The sequence below is a fragment of the Drosophila suzukii genome, chromosome 3, assembly GCF_043229965.1.
Source record: "Drosophila suzukii chromosome 3, CBGP_Dsuzu_IsoJpt1.0, whole genome shotgun sequence".
Classification (NCBI taxonomy): Eukaryota; Metazoa; Arthropoda; class Insecta; order Diptera; family Drosophilidae; genus Drosophila; species Drosophila suzukii.
Window position 1 is genome coordinate 76,821,261 of NC_092082.1, and position 18,035 is coordinate 76,839,295.

At 45.7% G+C, this 18,035-nt stretch overlaps 4 protein-coding genes across 16 annotated transcripts in view; 3 read left to right on the forward strand and 1 right to left on the reverse strand.

Moving 5' to 3' along the window:
- The window catches only part of Mical (Molecule interacting with CasL), a 45,933-nt gene extending 38,639 nt beyond the window's left edge, over positions 1–7,294 (forward strand). For 4 of the 9 annotated variants that reach the window (XM_036818171.3, XM_065866521.2, XM_036818174.3 and 1 more), the window contains 8 exons: positions 203–4,177; positions 4,393–4,425; positions 5,188–5,449; positions 5,568–5,772; positions 5,834–5,911; positions 5,967–6,067; positions 6,151–6,347; positions 6,403–7,294. In XM_036818171.3, the coding sequence (XP_036674066.3) occupies positions 203–4,177; positions 4,393–4,425; positions 5,188–5,449; positions 5,568–5,772; positions 5,834–5,911; positions 5,967–6,067; positions 6,151–6,347; positions 6,403–6,408 (4,857 nt within the window). In that variant the 3' untranslated portion in view covers positions 6,409–7,294. Of the gene's footprint in view, positions 1–202; positions 4,178–4,392; positions 4,426–4,680; positions 5,071–5,187; positions 5,450–5,567; positions 5,773–5,833; positions 5,912–5,966; positions 6,068–6,150; positions 6,348–6,402 lie in introns of those variants that run through there. The other 5 variants (XM_036818172.3, XM_036818178.3, XM_036818175.3 and 2 more) reach the window with 3 other exon arrangements.
- A 389-nt stretch (positions 7,295–7,683) lies between these two features.
- Positions 7,684–9,789, forward strand: LOC108013903 (dynein light chain Tctex-type protein 2B). Of its 5 annotated transcripts, none has more exons than XM_036818147.3 (4): positions 7,684–8,047; positions 8,112–8,397; positions 8,488–9,049; positions 9,184–9,789. In XM_036818147.3, the coding sequence occupies exons 1-2, from the start codon at positions 7,786–7,788 to the stop codon at positions 8,369–8,371; spliced, it is 522 nt and encodes a 173-aa protein (XP_036674042.3). In that variant the 5' UTR covers positions 7,684–7,785; the 3' UTR covers positions 8,372–8,397; positions 8,488–9,049; positions 9,184–9,789. The 5 variants fall into 5 exon arrangements, with proteins under 5 accessions (XP_036674042.3, XP_070852643.1, XP_070852644.1 ...); XM_070996542.1 differs by having other exon boundaries at positions 8,966–9,049; XM_070996543.1 differs by having other exon boundaries at positions 8,966–9,049; positions 9,187–9,789.
- Spn85F (Serpin 85F) lies at positions 9,239–12,660 on the reverse strand. The gene is made up of 5 exons (XM_017079897.4): positions 11,775–12,660; positions 9,797–11,014; positions 9,710–9,717; positions 9,528–9,655; positions 9,239–9,375 (listed from the first exon to the last, which is right to left on the reverse strand). Exons 1-5 carry the CDS (start codon positions 12,204–12,206, stop codon positions 9,239–9,241), a joined length of 1,923 nt encoding a protein of 640 aa, XP_016935386.4. The 5' UTR covers positions 12,207–12,660.
- Positions 12,661–12,688: 28 nt separating this feature from the next.
- Positions 12,689–14,638, forward strand: Gr85a (Gustatory receptor 85a). The gene is made up of 2 exons (XM_017080962.4): positions 12,689–13,962; positions 14,021–14,638. The coding sequence occupies exons 1-2, from the start codon at positions 12,922–12,924 to the stop codon at positions 14,177–14,179; spliced, it is 1,200 nt and encodes a 399-aa protein (XP_016936451.3). The 5' UTR covers positions 12,689–12,921; the 3' UTR covers positions 14,180–14,638.
- The last annotated feature ends 3,397 nt before the right edge of the window (positions 14,639–18,035 follow it).

Genomic DNA, 18,035 nt, shown 5'->3' on the forward strand with positions numbered 1-18,035 from the left:
ATCGGGGAAGCCAAACAAATCAAATATCATTTTTAGGTGTCTAAAAGTATGCAACAATATATTTTAGTCTCAGAACTCATTGGGAAAGACAAATATACTTTATTCACTGCTTACCTTTACACACCTTAATGAGATTTAAAAGTAACTCCAAAAACGAAGTTATTTTTTGTACAATTACAATGTTTCTAATTGATGATCCCAGATCAAGTCCACCATGATCGGACCCAATGCCGCTGCCGCCGGACTCCACCAGAAGCAGCTGGCGGCGCGGGAGAAGGGCGGCAGCTACCTCCAGAAGTATCAACCGCAACCGCCACTGCCGCAGTTCAAGCCGCTGGTCCAAGTGGATCCCACCCTACTCATCGGCAGCCAGCGCGCTCCTCTCCAAAATCCCCGGCCGGGAGACTACTTGCTTAATAAGACGGCCAGCACCGAGGGCATCGCCTCCAAGAAGAGCCTGGAGCTGAAGAAGCGCTACCTGTTGGGCGAGCCGGCTAATGGCAACAAGATCCAGAAGTCGGGATCCACCTCGGTGCTGGACTCGCGCATCCGTAGCTTCCAGTCGAACATCTCGGAGTGCCAGAAGCTGCTGAATCCCAGCAGCGACATCAGTGCCGGCATGCGCACCTTCCTCGATCGCACCAAGTTGGGCGAGGGTAGCAACAGCCAGACAACTGGACAGGCCAACGAGCTCATCCGCTCTGCGACCAGCAATGTGATCAACGATCTGCGCGTGGAGCTGCGGATACAGAAGGCTCCCTCCAGCCACTCCACGGACAACGAAAAGGAGAATGTGTTTGTCAACTGCAAGAACGAGCTGAACAAGGGCATGGAGTACACGGATGCGGTGAATGCCACGCTGCTCGACCAGCTGGCCAGGAAGAGTTCACCCACCACGCCGACGAACAATAAGACGGTCATTGAGGTCATAGACCTGGTGACCCCAGAGAAGCCGGTGGACATTATTGATCTCACCGCGCCGGAGACGCCTAAGAAGCTGTTGGTGGACGGTGGTGCCATGGATGTGGATGATCGCCTTACTCCGGATAGCAACAAGATCAGCGAACTGCAGCAGGAGGTGAAGGAGGAACCGAAGCCAGATGTCTCTCGGGATGTGAAGGAGTGCATTCCAGATATACTGGGACACATCAAGGAGGGAACGCAAGGTGGCGAGGAGCAGCAGAGTCTGCTGGAGCACTCGGACGAAGAGAAGCGCGACTCCCCGGAGAAGGATGTGGCCGACCATGAGCTTTATGAGCCGGACAGTGTGCAGATCCAGGTGCCCAATATCCCATGGGAAAAGGCAAAGCCGGAGATCATGTCCACCACCGGCAGCAGTGGCTCCATCTGCTCAAGTTCGGACTCATCCAGCATAGAGGATATTCAGCACTACATCCTGGAGTCCACGACCAGTCCGGATACGCAGACAGTGGGCGGCAAGCACAAAGTTCCGCGTTTGGAGGTGCACGACACGAGTGGCGCCCTAATGCAGGTGGACAGCCTAATGATTGTGAATGGAAAGTACATCGGGGATCCCGAGGATGTCAAGTTCTTGGATATGCCCGCCAATGTAATAGTTCCACCGGCTCCAGCGGTCAAAACAAATGAGCTGGAGATGGACGATGACCATGAGGCAGAACCAGTGACAGCTACTCCGGAGCCTGCAGAGTGCACGGTCATCGAGGCAGAGCGCCGGATCACTGCACCGCCGCCTCTGCCCGAGATGGGACCCCCAAAACTAAAATTCGACAGCAAAAACGAGAACAAGATCGAGAGCCTGAAGAACCTCCCCCTGATCGTGGAAAGCAATATAGAGCACAGCCAGGCGGTGAAGCCCATAACGCTTAACTTAAGCAGCTTGGCCAGGACGCCAGATACACCAACCACGCCCACTGCCCATGACAGCGACAAGACGCCCACGGGGGAAGTGCTCTCGCGAGGATCGGACTCGGAAACTGAGCACACAGGCACTGGTCATGTGCTAACGGAGACAGAACTCTCTGACTGGACGGCCGACGACTGCATCTCGGAGAATTTTGTGGACATGGAGTTTGTGCTCAACTCAAACAAGGGCACGATAAAGCGGCGCAAGGAACGTCGACGTAGCAAACTGCCCAGTGGAAACGAGGTGATCCACGAGCTGGCCAGGCAGGCGCCAGTGGTGCAGATGGACGGAATCCTCAGCGCTATCGACATCGATGACATAGAGTTCATGGACACGGGATCTGAGGGTTCCTGTGCAGAAGCTTATTCCGCAACGAATACGGCCCTCATTCAGAACAGGGGCTATATGGAGTACATAGAGGCGGAACCCAAGAAGGCGACCCGCAAAGCGGCTCCTCCATCCTGCTACCCTGGAAACCTACCGCCTCTGCTGACGAAGCGGGACGAGAAACTGGGCATTGATTACATAGAGCAGGGGGCGTATATAATGCACGATGATGCCAAGACGCCGGTGAATGAGGTACCTCCCGCCATGACCCAATCCCTGACAGACTCAAGCACGCTCAACGAATTGGATGACGATAGTATGGGGGGAATGGAGCTATCGCAGACTCAGCCAACTACAACGGAGGAAAGTGAGGCCTTGACGGTGGTCACCAGCCCACTGGACACCTCCTCGCCCCGGGTGCTCGACCAATTTGCTTCTATGTTGGCAGCGGGCAAGGGTGACTCCACGCCCAGCAGCTCGGAGCAGCAACCAAAGACCTCTACGGTGACTAGCAGCAGCACTGGGCCCAACTCATCGACGCCAGGAAACGCTTCCAAGGAGGGTGCTCCGCAGGAAGAGGACCTACAGATCCAGTTCGAGTATGTGCGAGCGCTGCAGCAACGCATCTCGCAGATCAGCACCCAGCGGCGGAAGAGCTCCAAGGGAGAAGCGCCCAACCTGCAGCAAAACACCAATCCACCTGTGATAGAATCGGTCGAGGATCAGCCCAAGCCCGTGGAGGAGCCAACGGTTTCGATGCGATCGCGAAGCACCAGCATTTCGGGCAAGGTTCCTGAGATACCCACGCTCAGCAGCAAGCTGGAGGAGATCACCAAAGAGCGCACCAAGCAAAAGGATCTGATTCACGACCTGGTCATGGACAAGCTGCAGTCCAAGAAGCAACTGAACGCCGAGAAGCGTTTGCATAGGAGTCGGCAGCGCAGTCTGCTGACCAGTGGCTACGCCAGTGGCGCTAGCCTGAGTCCCACGCCCAAGCTGGCGGCTGCTTGCAGTCCGCAGGATTCGAACTGCTCCAGCCAGGCGCACTATCATGCATCCACGGCGGAGGAGCGACCGAAGCCGCCGGCGGAGAGGCCGTTGCAGAAGTCCGCCACATCCACATATGTGTCGCCCTATCGCACAGTCCATGCGCCCACACGAAGTGGTGATCTCTACAAGCCGCGTCCCTTCAGCGAGCACATCGATTCGAGTGTCTTGACGGGCTACAAGCTGGGCAAGACGGCCTCGTTTAATGGCGGAAAGTTGGGCGATTTCGTTAAGCCCATAGCTCCGTCAAGAGTAAACCGAGGAGGAGGAGTTGTGGCGCCAGATGTGGCCAACATTTCAGCCTCAACGGAGAACCTGAGAAGCGAAGCCAGGGCCAGGGCTCGTCTCAAGTCCAACACAGAGCTGGGTCTCAGTCCGGAGGAGAAGATGCAATTAATACGCTCACGGTTGCATTATGACCAAAACAGAGCCCTTAAGCCAAAGCAGCTGGAGGAAATGCCATCCGGTGATCTGGCTGCGCGGGCCCGCAAAATGAGTGCCTCGAAGAGTGTCAACGATCTGGCCTACATTGTGGGTCAGCAGCAGCAACAGCAGCTGGAAACGGATGCCGTGCACCAGGCCAAGGCGGCTGACTTCACATCCGATCCGAATTTGGCGTCCGGTGGTCAGGAGAAGGCAGCGAAAACGAAGTCGGGGCGGAGGGCAAAGGATCCGGAGAGGCGGAAGAGTCTCATACAGTCGTTGTCCAGCTTCTTCCAGAAGGGTTCTGCATCTGCGGCCACCAGTTCCAAGGAGCAGGGCGCCCCTGTGGCTGCCGGCTACTCTGAGCAATCAGAGCGACCCGGCACCAGCAGCAGCGGCACGCCCACAATCTCGGATGCGGCGACAGGAGGCGGAGGAGGAGGTGGCGTCTTCAGTCGATTCCGCATCTCGCCCAAGTCCAAGGAGAAGTCCAAGGTCAGTGCTTGCTCAAGAAAACGTATCTGTAGTGTGGTTTTGGTCGGTGTTGATGTAACCAAGTGTTGTCTGCCTCACGGAGCTGCTGGCTAGTCCAAGCTATCGATTCATCCGACCTCATCTAGCATTAAGTTATAATAACTGAAAAGATATTGGTATTTGGTGTACTAAGTGTCTCATTTATAACATTTAAAATTCTCTTAATCAATTTACAGTCTTGCTTTGATCTGAGGAATTTCGGTTTTGCTGTAAGGACTTTTAACTACTCTAAACCCCTAATATCAAACACTTTCGAGTTTTCCAAATTTTGTACACTCACTAAAGCTTAGTCTTATTATTTGGCATCCGCAAATTTTATTTCAACTGGTTTCTAATCGCACATCTCTCCATCTCGATGGGCTTTCTGTCTGTTTGCTGTCCTATTAAACCCAATTAAATTGCCACAATTTTATTTTAATTTGTTTTCATTTATTTTATTTTTATTTTCTCTTACCCAATTCCAGCAAAAGTTATTTAAGTCTTAAGTTTTAAGTTTGCCTGCTGTATTATTTTTTATTTTTTTCTGTGCCTCTAAATAACATTTATGTGTACTTAATTTAATTTCTACCGCAAGGTAGCTGAAGGTTTCAGGGAAACCTTATGGATTTAGGGATATTATGTTGTGTGTTTTAACTATAAGTTTTTATTGGTTTAAGCGCTGGATATATTATTGTTTTTTGGGACTTAATTTAAGAAGTGCTCAATGTAATGGATAATTTTGCATGATTGGTTTCCCTGGACTCCCGGTTATGGTAATCCATAAGAAATATATGTTAAGCTTCCTGCCTTTGGACATCCTGCACGTTAAATGTATATACTATTTTCTAGTAAATAACATTTTGTTTTAATCAGAACTGAAAGCTGTTTATTTTTCCGATATGTTTTCAATTTCTCCAACTTTTGATACCGTTGAAAAACACACATTAAACCCAATATATATTCTGATACCTTTAAACACAATGCCACACTAGGACAAGGATATGCTGGTCTGCAATGCTCCGGCAGGCGCAGGATCCACATCACAGACAAATCACTCGCAAGAGTATCTGAACAACAGTCGCTATCGAAAGCAAACGAACAACGCGAAACCGAAACCCGAATCGTTCTCTTCATCCAGCCCGCAGCTCTACATACACAAGCCCCACCACCTGGCCGCATCTTATCCGAAGGCCCTGGATGACCAGACACCACCGCCCATTCCGCCTCTGCCTCTGAATTATCAGAGATCCGATGGTTTGTTGTTCACATTCTATGTCCTCATACACCCCGTACCCAAGTGTCCTGTCCTGACCCACTGAATCATCCGAATAGAATCCTTTTGCCATGGTTATAAATCCTATTTTGATTACAGATGAGAGCTACGCTAACGAGACACGGGAGCATAAGAAGCAACGTGCCATATCGAAGGCTTCACGACAGGCTGAGCTCAAGCGATTGCGAATCGCTCAAGAGATTCAGCGGGAACAGGAGGAGATTGAGGTGCAGCTAAAGGACCTGGAGGCACGCGGCGTGCTTATTGAGAAGGCCCTTCGGGGCGAGGCGCAGAACATTGAAAAGTGGGTTCTAAATTCTGGATATTTAATTGGACACCACCCTAATCAAAGCCTCTATTTTCAGCCTGGATGCGACTAAGGACAACGACGAGAAACTACTCAAGGAACTTTTGGAGATTTGGCGTAACATCACAGCACTCAAGTAGGTTGATCTACCAAGCTAGTCAAGTAAGGAAGCTAATGTTATGTGCTCTTAGGAAACGCGATGAGGAACTGACTATAAGACAACAGGAACTGCAACTGGAGTATCGGCATGCCCAGCTCAAGGAAGAGCTCAATCTGCGCTTGTCGTGCAACAGTGAGTATTGGGATTGAGATCATATGATCTTAAAAATATTTTATTCAAATCACACCTTTAATATACTACCCCTACTATCACAGAACTGGACAAAAGCTCCGCCGATGTGGCCGCCGAGGGTGCAATACTCAATGAGATGTTGGAAATAGTCGCCAAGCGAGCTGCCCTACGACCCACAGCCTCCCAACTGGACCTCACGGCAGCGGGATCGGCATCCACCTCAGCCGAGGCAACGGGCATAAAGCTGACCGGACAACCGCATGACCACGAAGAGTCGATTGTAAGTGTGATCCCCAAAGTTACTGATGAAAATTGTAATACTTTTCCCATTTCAGATTTGAATAGCAAACTTTCCCTGGGGTCTGCTGGTCTGCGAGGTTCTAAACGGACTACTTAGCCTAAATACTTAAGATGATACAGGGGAGAACGTACCAAAAAGGCAGCTGAATATACAAAATTAACAATACTAAAACCCATGAGCTGTAACCGAAACGAGCAACTAACTATTCAAAGTGATTAAGCTGGCAGAGAACAATTTCAATAGGTATATTTAAGTAGTGAGCCTAAATAATTTTGGAGAATCGCGCAAGGTTGATGTAAAAACAGGCAGAAAAAAAATCAAAACCAAAAACTAAATTTGCAATTTGAAAGTAGGGAGTACAATTGTTTTCGAGAATAACTTTAGTTCTGTATTCAACCTAAATGTATGTTTTAGTTAGTCGATGCCACTGAAATCTGTCTGATCTTCTTGTATGTCCCATGCAATATGTTGTGTTTTTTTAATGTAATGCGTTGATTTTTATTGTGAAACGTGAACATGTGCAACGGGTATGTGATTTTGAGCAATTGTAAATGGTGTATTTGAGTTATCTTAGGTTATTTTCACTTAGCGATGTGTATACCGTTTAAATTTATTATTATTTATTTGACGAAGCACCCGCACATCCTCCCGAACAGCACACCCTTGTATGTAATATGTCATTTGCTGCCCAACCAAAATCAAAGTGAACACAAAGAGATGCACACAAATATTTTCTATATGCGAGAGCCAACATACATATAACGATGTACGAGAGCAAAGCAACCATTAACTGTATACTAATGAAATGATTTAAATTATTGTGTAATTTTATTTATAACCTGCATATATAAAGAACATATTTATCGAATTTATTATGTAACTTTTCGATTTATTTTGAATTGAATAAAGATTTTATGAAACCTAAAGCAGTTTGTTGTTGGATTTTAATAATATTGAATTATCTGCATATTATTTTTGTGTTTTTTTTAGCAACGAAAGTTGTTCCTTAGATAGCTAGAAACATACCTTTATACGTTTAAAATATTTGAAATGAAAGAAAAATTTTAAAACAAATTAAAAAGACTTAATGCTAATATGCTATAACACATATAAACAAATAAACACATTTGTCGTTTTAATAGTATACTAATATATAAGAAATTAGGGTATAAAAAAATTGTTTAATTTAGGTAGGACTTTCAAATATTAATCTGATTGGAGAGAGATGCCACTTCTTTTGAACCAGGTGGTAACTCTGAATCACTGGTATTTCTTGAAACCGAAATAGTATTTATTTCTGAGCCTGGTGGTATTTTTCATTGTTATTGGCACGGTCACACTACACAACCGCGAAATTGTTATTGCTTGTTTTGCCAAACAACGAATTTAAAGGAAATAACGCTGAAATTTATATACAATGGCCGATAAACAATCTATTGGAGAAGCAACCAAGTCCGTCCAGACATCAGCAGTTCCGAAACAGGAGGATAAAGAGCAGAAAAAGTCGACGCAAGGGAGTCTCAACTCGGGCTCAGGTGATGGCGGGAAAACTGCGGAAAAGTCGGAAAAGCCGGCTGGCCAGCCCACCGCCTACAGCATGCGACCGGCTTTTGGAGAGATGTTCCCCCTGCCCACCATCAAGAACATAATGAACAACGTGATGGCCGACAAACTCAAGGGTAAGTTGGAAAATCCATAATCCCAAAAATATTGCCAGTTGCTAAGCAACTCCAGCATTTATAGACAAAACCTACGACAAGGATGTGGCCAAGACGTGGACGAGTGAGATTGCAGACGAGGTGAACCAGCAGATAGCCAGCAGCTCCAAGGTGAAGCGGTACAAGCACGTCGTCCAGGTGATGCTGGGCCAGGAGCTGGGTGCGGGGGCCACCTACAACTCGCGCTGCTGCTGGGACTGCGACTGCGACACCTCCATCTCCGAGGTCTTCAGCAACACCAGCCTCTTCTGCGTGTGCACCGTGTTCGGCACCTACCAGTACTAGAAGGGGGATCATAGAGATCTGCACGAGTAAGTCAAAGTAGACTCCGCTAGTACTGAGTGATGAAAACTCTTAAACTATCATCGGGGAATTGTCGAAGTAATCGGTTCGTTTTACAGATTTGGTATACGGTTTTTTAATCTAAATCGATTGCAAAATTTAGAACAAATGGAATGTTTAAAACCGTGCATGAATACCTAATCGAATTGCGACCGCAAATTCTTTAGAATAGGAGTATGCCCAATATGGTCCACCAGAACAATATTGTTAGTTCTAACATTTAAATGGTTATGCATTTTACACAATGACACATCAAATTATTTAGAGCAAGACATGCCTCGTTTTTATTTTTTAAATCTAAAATAATTGTTTTAAATAATAAATTCGCGAATGCTTTAGGATAAGGGGAACCGACATTTATGGAATACATTTGTTATAAAAAGCCATAAATATTTAAAATACCGCTTTAAGAATTAAAAGTCAAATGTTAAATTTATTACTACTCCTACGATTCTATAATGCCGAGTACTACTTGATTACATAATATAAAAAAGTGTCGTAGTATCTTCAGCATGATTACCTTTACTTGTGACATAGGCATCGAATCGTGCAGGTCTCTAGTGGACAACCCACAGAACTGATTAGGCTAAGGACCACCTCACAACGTTTACTTTTAAATGGGTAAGCTTAACTTAACCGGGGTGTCATAGGGAAGATGGGTTTTAAGGTCAAATAAGACCATTTAAATTTGAATCTCCCGTGACTCCCCTGTGTATTTACATTTTAAACTACGCATAGCTAACTTCTCGTATTAGTAGGCACCGGGAAACAAAGGGTTCATCACTTTCGATGGTCGACCTTCGTCGAGCTTCATTGGATGCGCACGTTCAGCGGATTGAGTATGCGGCCCGACATCACAGCCACGTCCAGGTCGCGATCCACGATGAAAAACAGAAACGGATGATTCACGGAGATCTGAATGGGCTTCGTTTGGGCGCCGTAGTTGCCTAGAGAGCGAAAGGAAGTGTTTATTGCACTTTGTCTCGTGTTGCAGAGGCTGCAACAGTTGCAACACCATTAGGTGGGGCCATCGCAATGCGTTGCGGCTCAATGCCTTCGGCCCACTCCACTCAGGTGTGCTGCAATGCGAGACACTTACGCTTCAGCTGATTGATGGGATGCGTACGGATGGTGACGTCTATGGATTGCTCAATGTGCCGCACGTAGACGCCCTTCTCATCAGTCATGGGCCTGAAATCCGCGCGATTCGGCTCGAAGACATCGCAGCTGCAACGAAAGTAAGAGTGAGCAGGGAGCTGCCGCGATTACGTCCATGCTTACATTCCCATCTGCAACAAAAAAGCACAAACCAAAGACACACCGTTCAATAAAAATGCTTCGAATGGCACTCTACCAAAAAACACTCACATTCTGAAGGTCGTTGGTCAAGAACATGGTCCCGTGCAGCTTGAAGTCTGGAATGATGGCCTGGACCCAGCGCGGCTTAAGCTGCTTCCGCATCAGCCGGAGAGTGGGGCCCAGCTTCAAGGAGGCGGCGGCCGCTACGATATCCGTGTGATAGTCGGGCAGTAGGATCATAAGGTTGTACTCCGGCGTGTCCAGCTCCAGTTCCAGCACACTCATCTTGAGGTGCTCAAAGTACTTGTAGTAGAGAACAGCATTGTACACTTTGAAGGTGGTGTGCACAACCTGCTGGTTGCCCAGGTAGAAAACGTGGCTGATCACGTCCGTGTTATAGTTGGACTTGCCCTCGGCTCCCTCTCCAATATAGTGTGGCTCAAAGTCATTGGTGATGGGCGCGAATGCAGCGGGCACTGGCGGAGGAATATGCAACGGATGATGCGGGACGTGAGTGTGCGGATTGAAGAGCGTCAGGAAGAGATTCGCATCTAGATCCTTGTAACCTGGCAGCGCATGCCGCTTGTGCCGCGCCATTTTGGTCTTCCGAGTCAGCGAGATGTTTCCCACCGCCTGAGGCGCAATAATGGAAATAACCTGCCGTGTTGGTGACGGCTTTCGCTCTGCCACCTGGCGAGCCATCATCGGCATGGCCACTGTCCGTGCACTGGGCAGATAGAGGGGCTTTGGTGTGATCGGATTCGAGTGCTTGAGCGGCGCCTGGAGCTTACTGACTGGCAGCCGGGAGACGCGCGCCTTCTGGATGCGAAGCAGCGGTTCGGCATCCTCCTCGGCCACAAAGGCGGACACCAGCTCGGCTGCTTCATCCTCAGCAGCGGGCTCGGCAGCTTCCTCGCCCGACGTGGCAGCAGGTGCTTCAGTTGTGGCCTCCGACTCCTCTGGTGCCTCCGTTGTGGTAGTTGGAGGCTCAGTTGTTGTGGTCACAGGTGCTTCCGTGGTCGTCGTGGACGGCTCTTCAGTTGTGGTCTCTACATCCTTCAACGTTGTGGTCTCCGCTTCCATGTCTGCGGTTGTGGAATTGCTGGCCATTGTGGTGTTAACCATCTCAGCATCTGACGTGAGATTGGCTGGCGTGGAGGATAGCATGTCTACACTCAGATCGTATCCATAGAACATGAGAACTGTTTCGAAGTCCTTGAGAACTGCGACGTTGCCCTTGTTCAAACTGAGTCCTTTTAGCGGATTGTCGGAGCCAAAAAAGTAAGTCTGAAAAATTAAAAACAATAGTCTACAATATCAGTTAACTACTTATAAGTTATTAAAAATTTCTTCAAAATGAAAATGTAATTTTTTAAAAATTTTAGACCCGTTTTCTGCTTTGAATGTTTTATTTAATGCAGATTTTAAACTAAATATTTTCGCAGTCTTTTCAGGTTAGATAACTACTTTTTTTTATTATACGGATAAGAAAAAACCCTTAGAGTTCCAACTCCTAATTAAAATCATGAATTTAACTTCAAAACTCTATGAAAATGCTAAAATTATGTCTGCTCTAACCTCTAGTTAATTAAAAACTGCTTCAAAAATTTATTTAAACATTCAAAGCCCCTGTTGAGCTGCTTTACTACCCGAAACCTAATCAGTAGCGGGTACTTAATGTTTGCCAATTAAAAAATCTATTCACTATTGCTGGTCACTTTTGGGAGATTAACCGACCCAATGAGGTCGACGAACTATTGAATCCAGATTGGAGATCAATTGAGCAATGGTCATGATGGGCCCGGGGCAATTTGTTTGGCAGTACGCATATTTGGTTTTCAGTCTGTTCTTTATCAATGACCACTTGGCAGAATGCCTCCTCCCGCTTCCCTCCTCCCTTGCAATGACTATACCCATTTATGGGTGCTTAGCCAGGCGTGTAAATGTGCGTTGGCATATAGTTTTGAAGGGGTTCTCGAGTGGGCACCCCTCCGCTGGCAGTGGGTTAAGTTCAAAGCAACCACATTGGCCTACTTGGGTAACTCACCCGCAATCGTCGGTGAATGTCGCGGTAGCCCACTCGGGTCACGTCCCGATTGTTGGGCAGCTGCAGGACATGTCGTAGCTCCTCGGCACTATTCCCAGCCGATCCTTCGAACAGAGCCACCAGGACACTGACCAAGGCGGTGGGCGAGAAGGCAAAGTTGTTGCGGTTGAGGATTGAGTGGTAGTGGAGCAGGCGGTGGGTCAGATCATTGGTCAGATCCACCATGACCTCGGCGGGGGTCAGTTCCTTGGCGGCGAGGACCTGAGGCAGGTGATCCAGTGGCGTCAATGGAGGCGGTGGAAAGTGCGGATGCGGAAAGCCGCTGGCACGGAACTCCTCGTGGTCTATCTGGATGTAGTGGGCCGTCGCCGGGAGAAGGAGGCTGAGGTTGAGCCCCACCAGCCAGGTGATCAGCAGCCGCAATCCAGCCATGACAATGCAGCCGACCTCGGAGTGAACTGATTGATAGCGCACTTAGCACTCTGATTGTCGCGTTCGCGGCTGTTTAGCAAAAAAAAAAATTGGCAAGCTCTATCCGCGTCCCCAAATTGCAGTCCATTCGTATTATATTCCACTTTTTTTCGATCCCGATTCAATTAGCCCATCACCAATGCTCTGAATTCAAGGTGATGACAATTCCGAAATTCGTCAACCGTCAAGCGACGGGGGTATTCCACATTGTTTCAGATGCAGTGGGTCGGATAGTTGGGTATATGGTATAAAGTGCGGGGTCGTTTCGCTTCTGGTTCGAACTGATTCGCGTGATTGCTGCTGCCAAACTGAAGTTGGGGCTGCCTGGGTAGTGTGCTAAAATACGGCAGCCGATCGATGGAATGGGATGGGATCGGATCGTATAATCGTAAATTCGAGCTCGGCTTCGTGGTTCAGCCAGTCGATGGTGTTGCGTGTTTTTAAATCAGCTGAAAAGGGTTGGCAATCCATTCTGTAGGTCGCAGCTGTACACAATATAGAGTTCCTTCGTCATGGTTAATCTTTTGCCAAAGTTCCCATATGAGAAGCGTCAAAGGAATCGATTGTTATAGGCCCAAATGAATTATTTTTCAAGCAACAAGTATTCCCAAGAGGTTTTACCGCCAACTGATTGTATCTTTGGTAATCGAAATGGCATTCCTGGCACACTTACTTGATGTACAATCAAGATTGCCCATCAGTTGCTTCGCGGGAATTAATAGAAAAGGTCATGCCGTCGCTAACAAGGCTTGTAAAAATTGGCCTGAGCTCCTTTTGTGCCCTCAATGGAATTCTGGATTTTTACCTGGATAATGGATCGAAAAGACTGCGCTGGTCCCGCTGGTTGGCCATCTATCGAATAGTGCACAACTTTGTAGTCTTCAGCCTGACGACAAGGTTCCTGCTGGATTTCTGGGAGCAGCATGAAGCAGAAATAAAGAACTCGCTGCTAATGACGATGAACTTCTTCACATACTTTACATTGGTGTTTCTGTCGATAATCAGCTCCATGGGCTGTTGCTTCTATTGGCAGAATAAAATCTTTGTGGTTCTCCAGAAGTTAAGGCATCAAAGGGAGCAGAGCAGGCAGTTAGGATATCGAGTGCCGAAGGGCAAACAGCTATTCGTGGACTGTCTGATGTTTCTGGTCACCGTCCTTCTGATCCTTCGCCTCAGCATCCATGTGACCACGTGGCTAATCAGCATCAGGGTTGGCTTGAATCACCCCTGCAACTGCTTCCTCCCCGAGTGCATGATCTTTGCCATGAACTACCTGGTGTTTGCCATCATGGCCGAGATAAGCCAGTGTTGGTGGAGATTGCAGACCGGACTGGAGATGATACTCCTGGATCATCCAAAACGAAGAACGGTTGCTAACCAATTATGTCAAATTCAAAGGCTACACACCATGTTTCAGTGTCTAATCGATGTTACCAAGGAGGTGTGTTCCATGTTCAAGTTCGTCCTTCTAATCTACTTGATCCGCAATCTTTGGAGTGGCATTGTGATAGGATACATGGTGATACGTCTGGTTTTTGGAAAAGGACATGCCGACGTTGAGCTTAGCTATATAGTACTGGCCTTTGTCATCTGCATCCAACCTCTGATGTTCTCGATTTTGATGAATAGCTTGACCCACACAACCGATTCCTTACTGGATGTAACCAAGGATATTTTGAGAACACCTCATAAAAAAAGCGCTCAGGTGGAACGAAGGGTGAGTAATTGGTTAACTTCTTATAATGAAAAGTTCTGAAGTCTTAAAGTTCTTACAGATCGAATGGTTATCGCTGCAAATGGCTGGTCAACACACCTACATCGTTGTCTTCGGCACATTTCGCCTGAATCGCTCTTTAGTTTTCACAAGTTCATCGGTCATCTTGATTCACGTGCTCTATATGGTGCAATCTGACTATATTTCGTTGACTAAGTGATGATTTTACCAACCACATTTTCAAAAAAGATGCCCCCTTTTAATAAACACACTGATAGTTAGTTTTGAAAGTATCATTTTGCTCTTGTCTTTTCTGTTTTTATTTTATTATAGAATTCTTCTTGTGTTTAGCTTATTTCGTACAATTAGTTGTTTACGATTTTATTCATTCTGATTTCGATTTATTGTTTAAAATCAACATTCATAAACACGTCCATTGAAATGATTTTTAGAGTTTCTTGCTTTCTTTGTTGTATATTTTCATTCGCTTAAAATAGTTTTGAAAATGATTTTATTTGTGGGACTTTCTTTATATAGCGTGAGTGGTGTTAGAGTTAATGGTTCGGTGTGTTGCGATGAGAGTGAAAGTGATGGATCCTTAGGATTACGTACATATGCAGGGCGGTACACCTAGTACAAAATGTGCACATCCCATCCGACACGCGGGTCTTAATGTTAATGGTTAGTAAATGGCTGATCTGATCTGGAGTCGGAGTCAACATGAAGCATAAAAAGCCAACCGAGCAACAAGTACTAAAGTATCCCTATATCCCTAGCTGCTGTGATTTGTAGCTTCGATCTGTACATTGAGTGTAAATATACAAATATGCCGTTTTGCCTGTGTATATATAAAGACGCAAAATATATCTATATTTATGATCTGTAGTTTGTGTGTGTTCTCTGTGTTCCCCTCGCTTCGTAATCGTACTGCCTTCCTCTATTTTTTGTATGTCTAAAAATGTTCGCGCGTAAAACGTTTTTTCCGTTAGTTTAGTTGCTTTGCAAAAAATATAGTCGCCCCACACGCACACTAGCCCGCCGCAGGATGTGCAGGATGTGTGTGCGTGTGTGCGCACACTTTCTCTATCTTTCAGTTTTGTAGGTACTCGATTCTCACCAATGTTTAATTGAAGTGTTAAACATCTCTGCTGCTCTGTATTTTGGATATACGTTATGTTTTTTTAAGTGGTAGGGGTCACCAAGTTAGGCTTAGGGGTCACCAGTGATTGGGTTGTTTTTGGATCCTCGAGTTTTTCGCTGCTATTACATTAGTTTCGGTGTGGACTTAAGCTTTTTTCACATTGAGACAACGTTACGTATGATTAATGCACACCTATGTTGGGTTTCCTAGGGCATATGAACAATCTTTGCCGTCTTGTTCTTGTTCTTGCTCTCGTTTTCGTTCGCTATTCATAATTTCGGTTAGATATATGTATGCATATGGTTATATATATTATCTGTATTTAAATATATACTGTATACATGTATAATTATATGCTTATTTAGCACCTGCTGCTGCTGTATTTTTAACATGGAATATACACGACACTTAGTTGCTGGTTATTTACTTGGTTTTCTCATATGGTTTTTCGTTTGGAAATGCAAAACTCCGTTACGCTAGCTCGTAATTTAAGTATTATCTGTATCTGTATCTGCTTCTGGCCTCTGTATCTTTATCTTTTTCTGTGTCTGTGTGCTACTCTGCTCAATTTTCACCTGCTCCAGGCCTTAATTTCGCCTCTGGCTAATGGGCGTGGCAGGGGGTGGGCGGTTGCCGCCCCAATTGCGCCTCTTTTGTACCTTGTTATGTGGTGATCAGTGGCCGCACGGCGATCCTGGCGACCGCCGCCTGCCTTTAAAGTATGCTCTAGCCTAACTTCGCCGACTTCGACTTCGACTTCGACGACAACCAGTTCAACTAGTTGGCTAGTCCAAGCAGAACCGAGATAAGTACACAGTGGGGTTAATAGAATCATATTAGATCATTTTGTAACAGCAAACAAGTCAACAAGGTGAAAACAAAACAAGGATGAATCGATCTGATTGGGTACGTTACTTCTATTATAGAAGTTCTATAGATGTAGACACAACAACAAGTATATATCATATATCATGGATTCATCTCGTTATTACGATCTTACGAACTACACATAAAAACACGAAAAGTTTGAAGGTGATATAATGAGTGGCTGTGTGTGTGTGTGCTGGGGGATGCCCCTAATGCTAGACATACAAATAGAAATACAAATGTGGTGGGAAGTTGGGGAGTGGGAGCGTCTAATTTTAATCAAGTCGAGTCAAGTCATTCAACGTATCTCTCATATCTCATATCGCCTAGATCCTAATAAAGTCCTCAGTTAGCCCAACTAAACCGATTATTGTTACATATTAATTGTTAAGTGTTAAGTTATAATTTGTAATTTGTAATTTTTTAATTTTAGGATTTTCTTGACGCCCGCTCCGTTCCGATTTTTCCACGGGCACTACTGAGTTCGCCCCCGAACAAAAAGTCTTTTGAAATTAAGGATGCATTTAGCCAATTTTGAAGACATCTAGTGGTTTCAGTTGCCAGCCAATCAATGCAAAATAATTGAATACAATTTCGGCCGAATAGCTCTCATTCTCACGCTCATTCTTTCAGTTATCAAATCAATTGTCAATTGCCAATTATCGTAAATTTAAATTGTAAAAAAGTTACAACAACTCTTGGGTAGAAAAACTTATTTAAAACCTATTATTGAAATTATGCCGTCGCCTAACTTCGGCAGAGGCCTAAGTTAGATGGATTCACGAGTGATATTCGTGATATTCACTACACATAATCTCGCTTCGTATTTTGGTTTTGGTTTGAAGTATCAGTCAGTTCACAAGAATGCTCTAATGTGTTGTGCATGATGCATGATTAGCAGGAATTACAAGTACTTGATTGTATAAACAGCTTATTGCTTTCCTCGAAATTGTGTATTTTGGGTTTTTGTTTCTAAGCAGAATGGGATGAGTGAATGCGAATGTGAATGCGGTTGTGGTATTCGTTGCTGGCAGTGTAGAGCTTTCGATTTCCAACAACTTTTTCCCCAACTCCCGGGGGTATGCTATGAAAGTCGGCCTCCCCCAGGATATCCTATTTTCCCGCTCTTCTGTTCGATTCTCATCGATGAAATGGTTTGATGCCAATGGGGGGGTTCCATGGGATTCATGAAAACGCAGCCAAATAAACGATGCGCAAGTCTTTTGCTGGATACTCACTAAACTAATCGACTTAATGCACTTAATCTTAAATGGAATTCAATGTCTAGCACCGTTAGCTGCCTGGCTGATATGCGTGGGTGTGCGTGTGTGCCGTGTGTGTGTGTGTCTGAGTGTATATATCAAAATGAACAAGTCAAATAAATCAGCCTTATATTGAATGCAATTTTGTTTTAAAACTAATTTCGCTTTCCAATTATCCAAAAAATGAACACCAACACACACACAAAGACGCCCAGGCCGCAGCCACGGTCGCAGAGCTCCGATTCTAGCAAGGATTCGGAATGGGAATCGGAATCCTTCAGATAACATATCCATAAGGAGTTCCGTTCCAAAATCCACAATAATCGCTCAGACACTTTGCCCCTAGCTACACACCTAAATGTACTGTATATATGTATATAATGTATCAAGTATAATTACTTAGTTATCGTTTAGTGGATGCAACATACCGCGCTGAACCAGCAATCGCTGCGTCGGATCTGTTCTCCATTTCGAAGTCCAAATCCAACCGCCAGCTGCCGTGAGATTTCTAATTTAAGCCGAACTCGATCCGATCCTCCTTAAGGGACTACTCCGAATCCATCTTAGCTTAGAGTTAATGCTATGTTTACACATCAATAACGACGATAAATATCAGAAGAAATATCATAAGTATCCATCTACATGCATATTCTGCTTACACGTACACGGGGGCAAATAAGCCCGATAATATCTGTATGTATAGCTAGTTTTAGAGATAAACACACATCGATCTGTTGCTGCTGTAGCAGTGTTATGTAAGCACCTCCTTGTCTGTACAACTGTCTTAGGATTGGCTTAGATCAGCG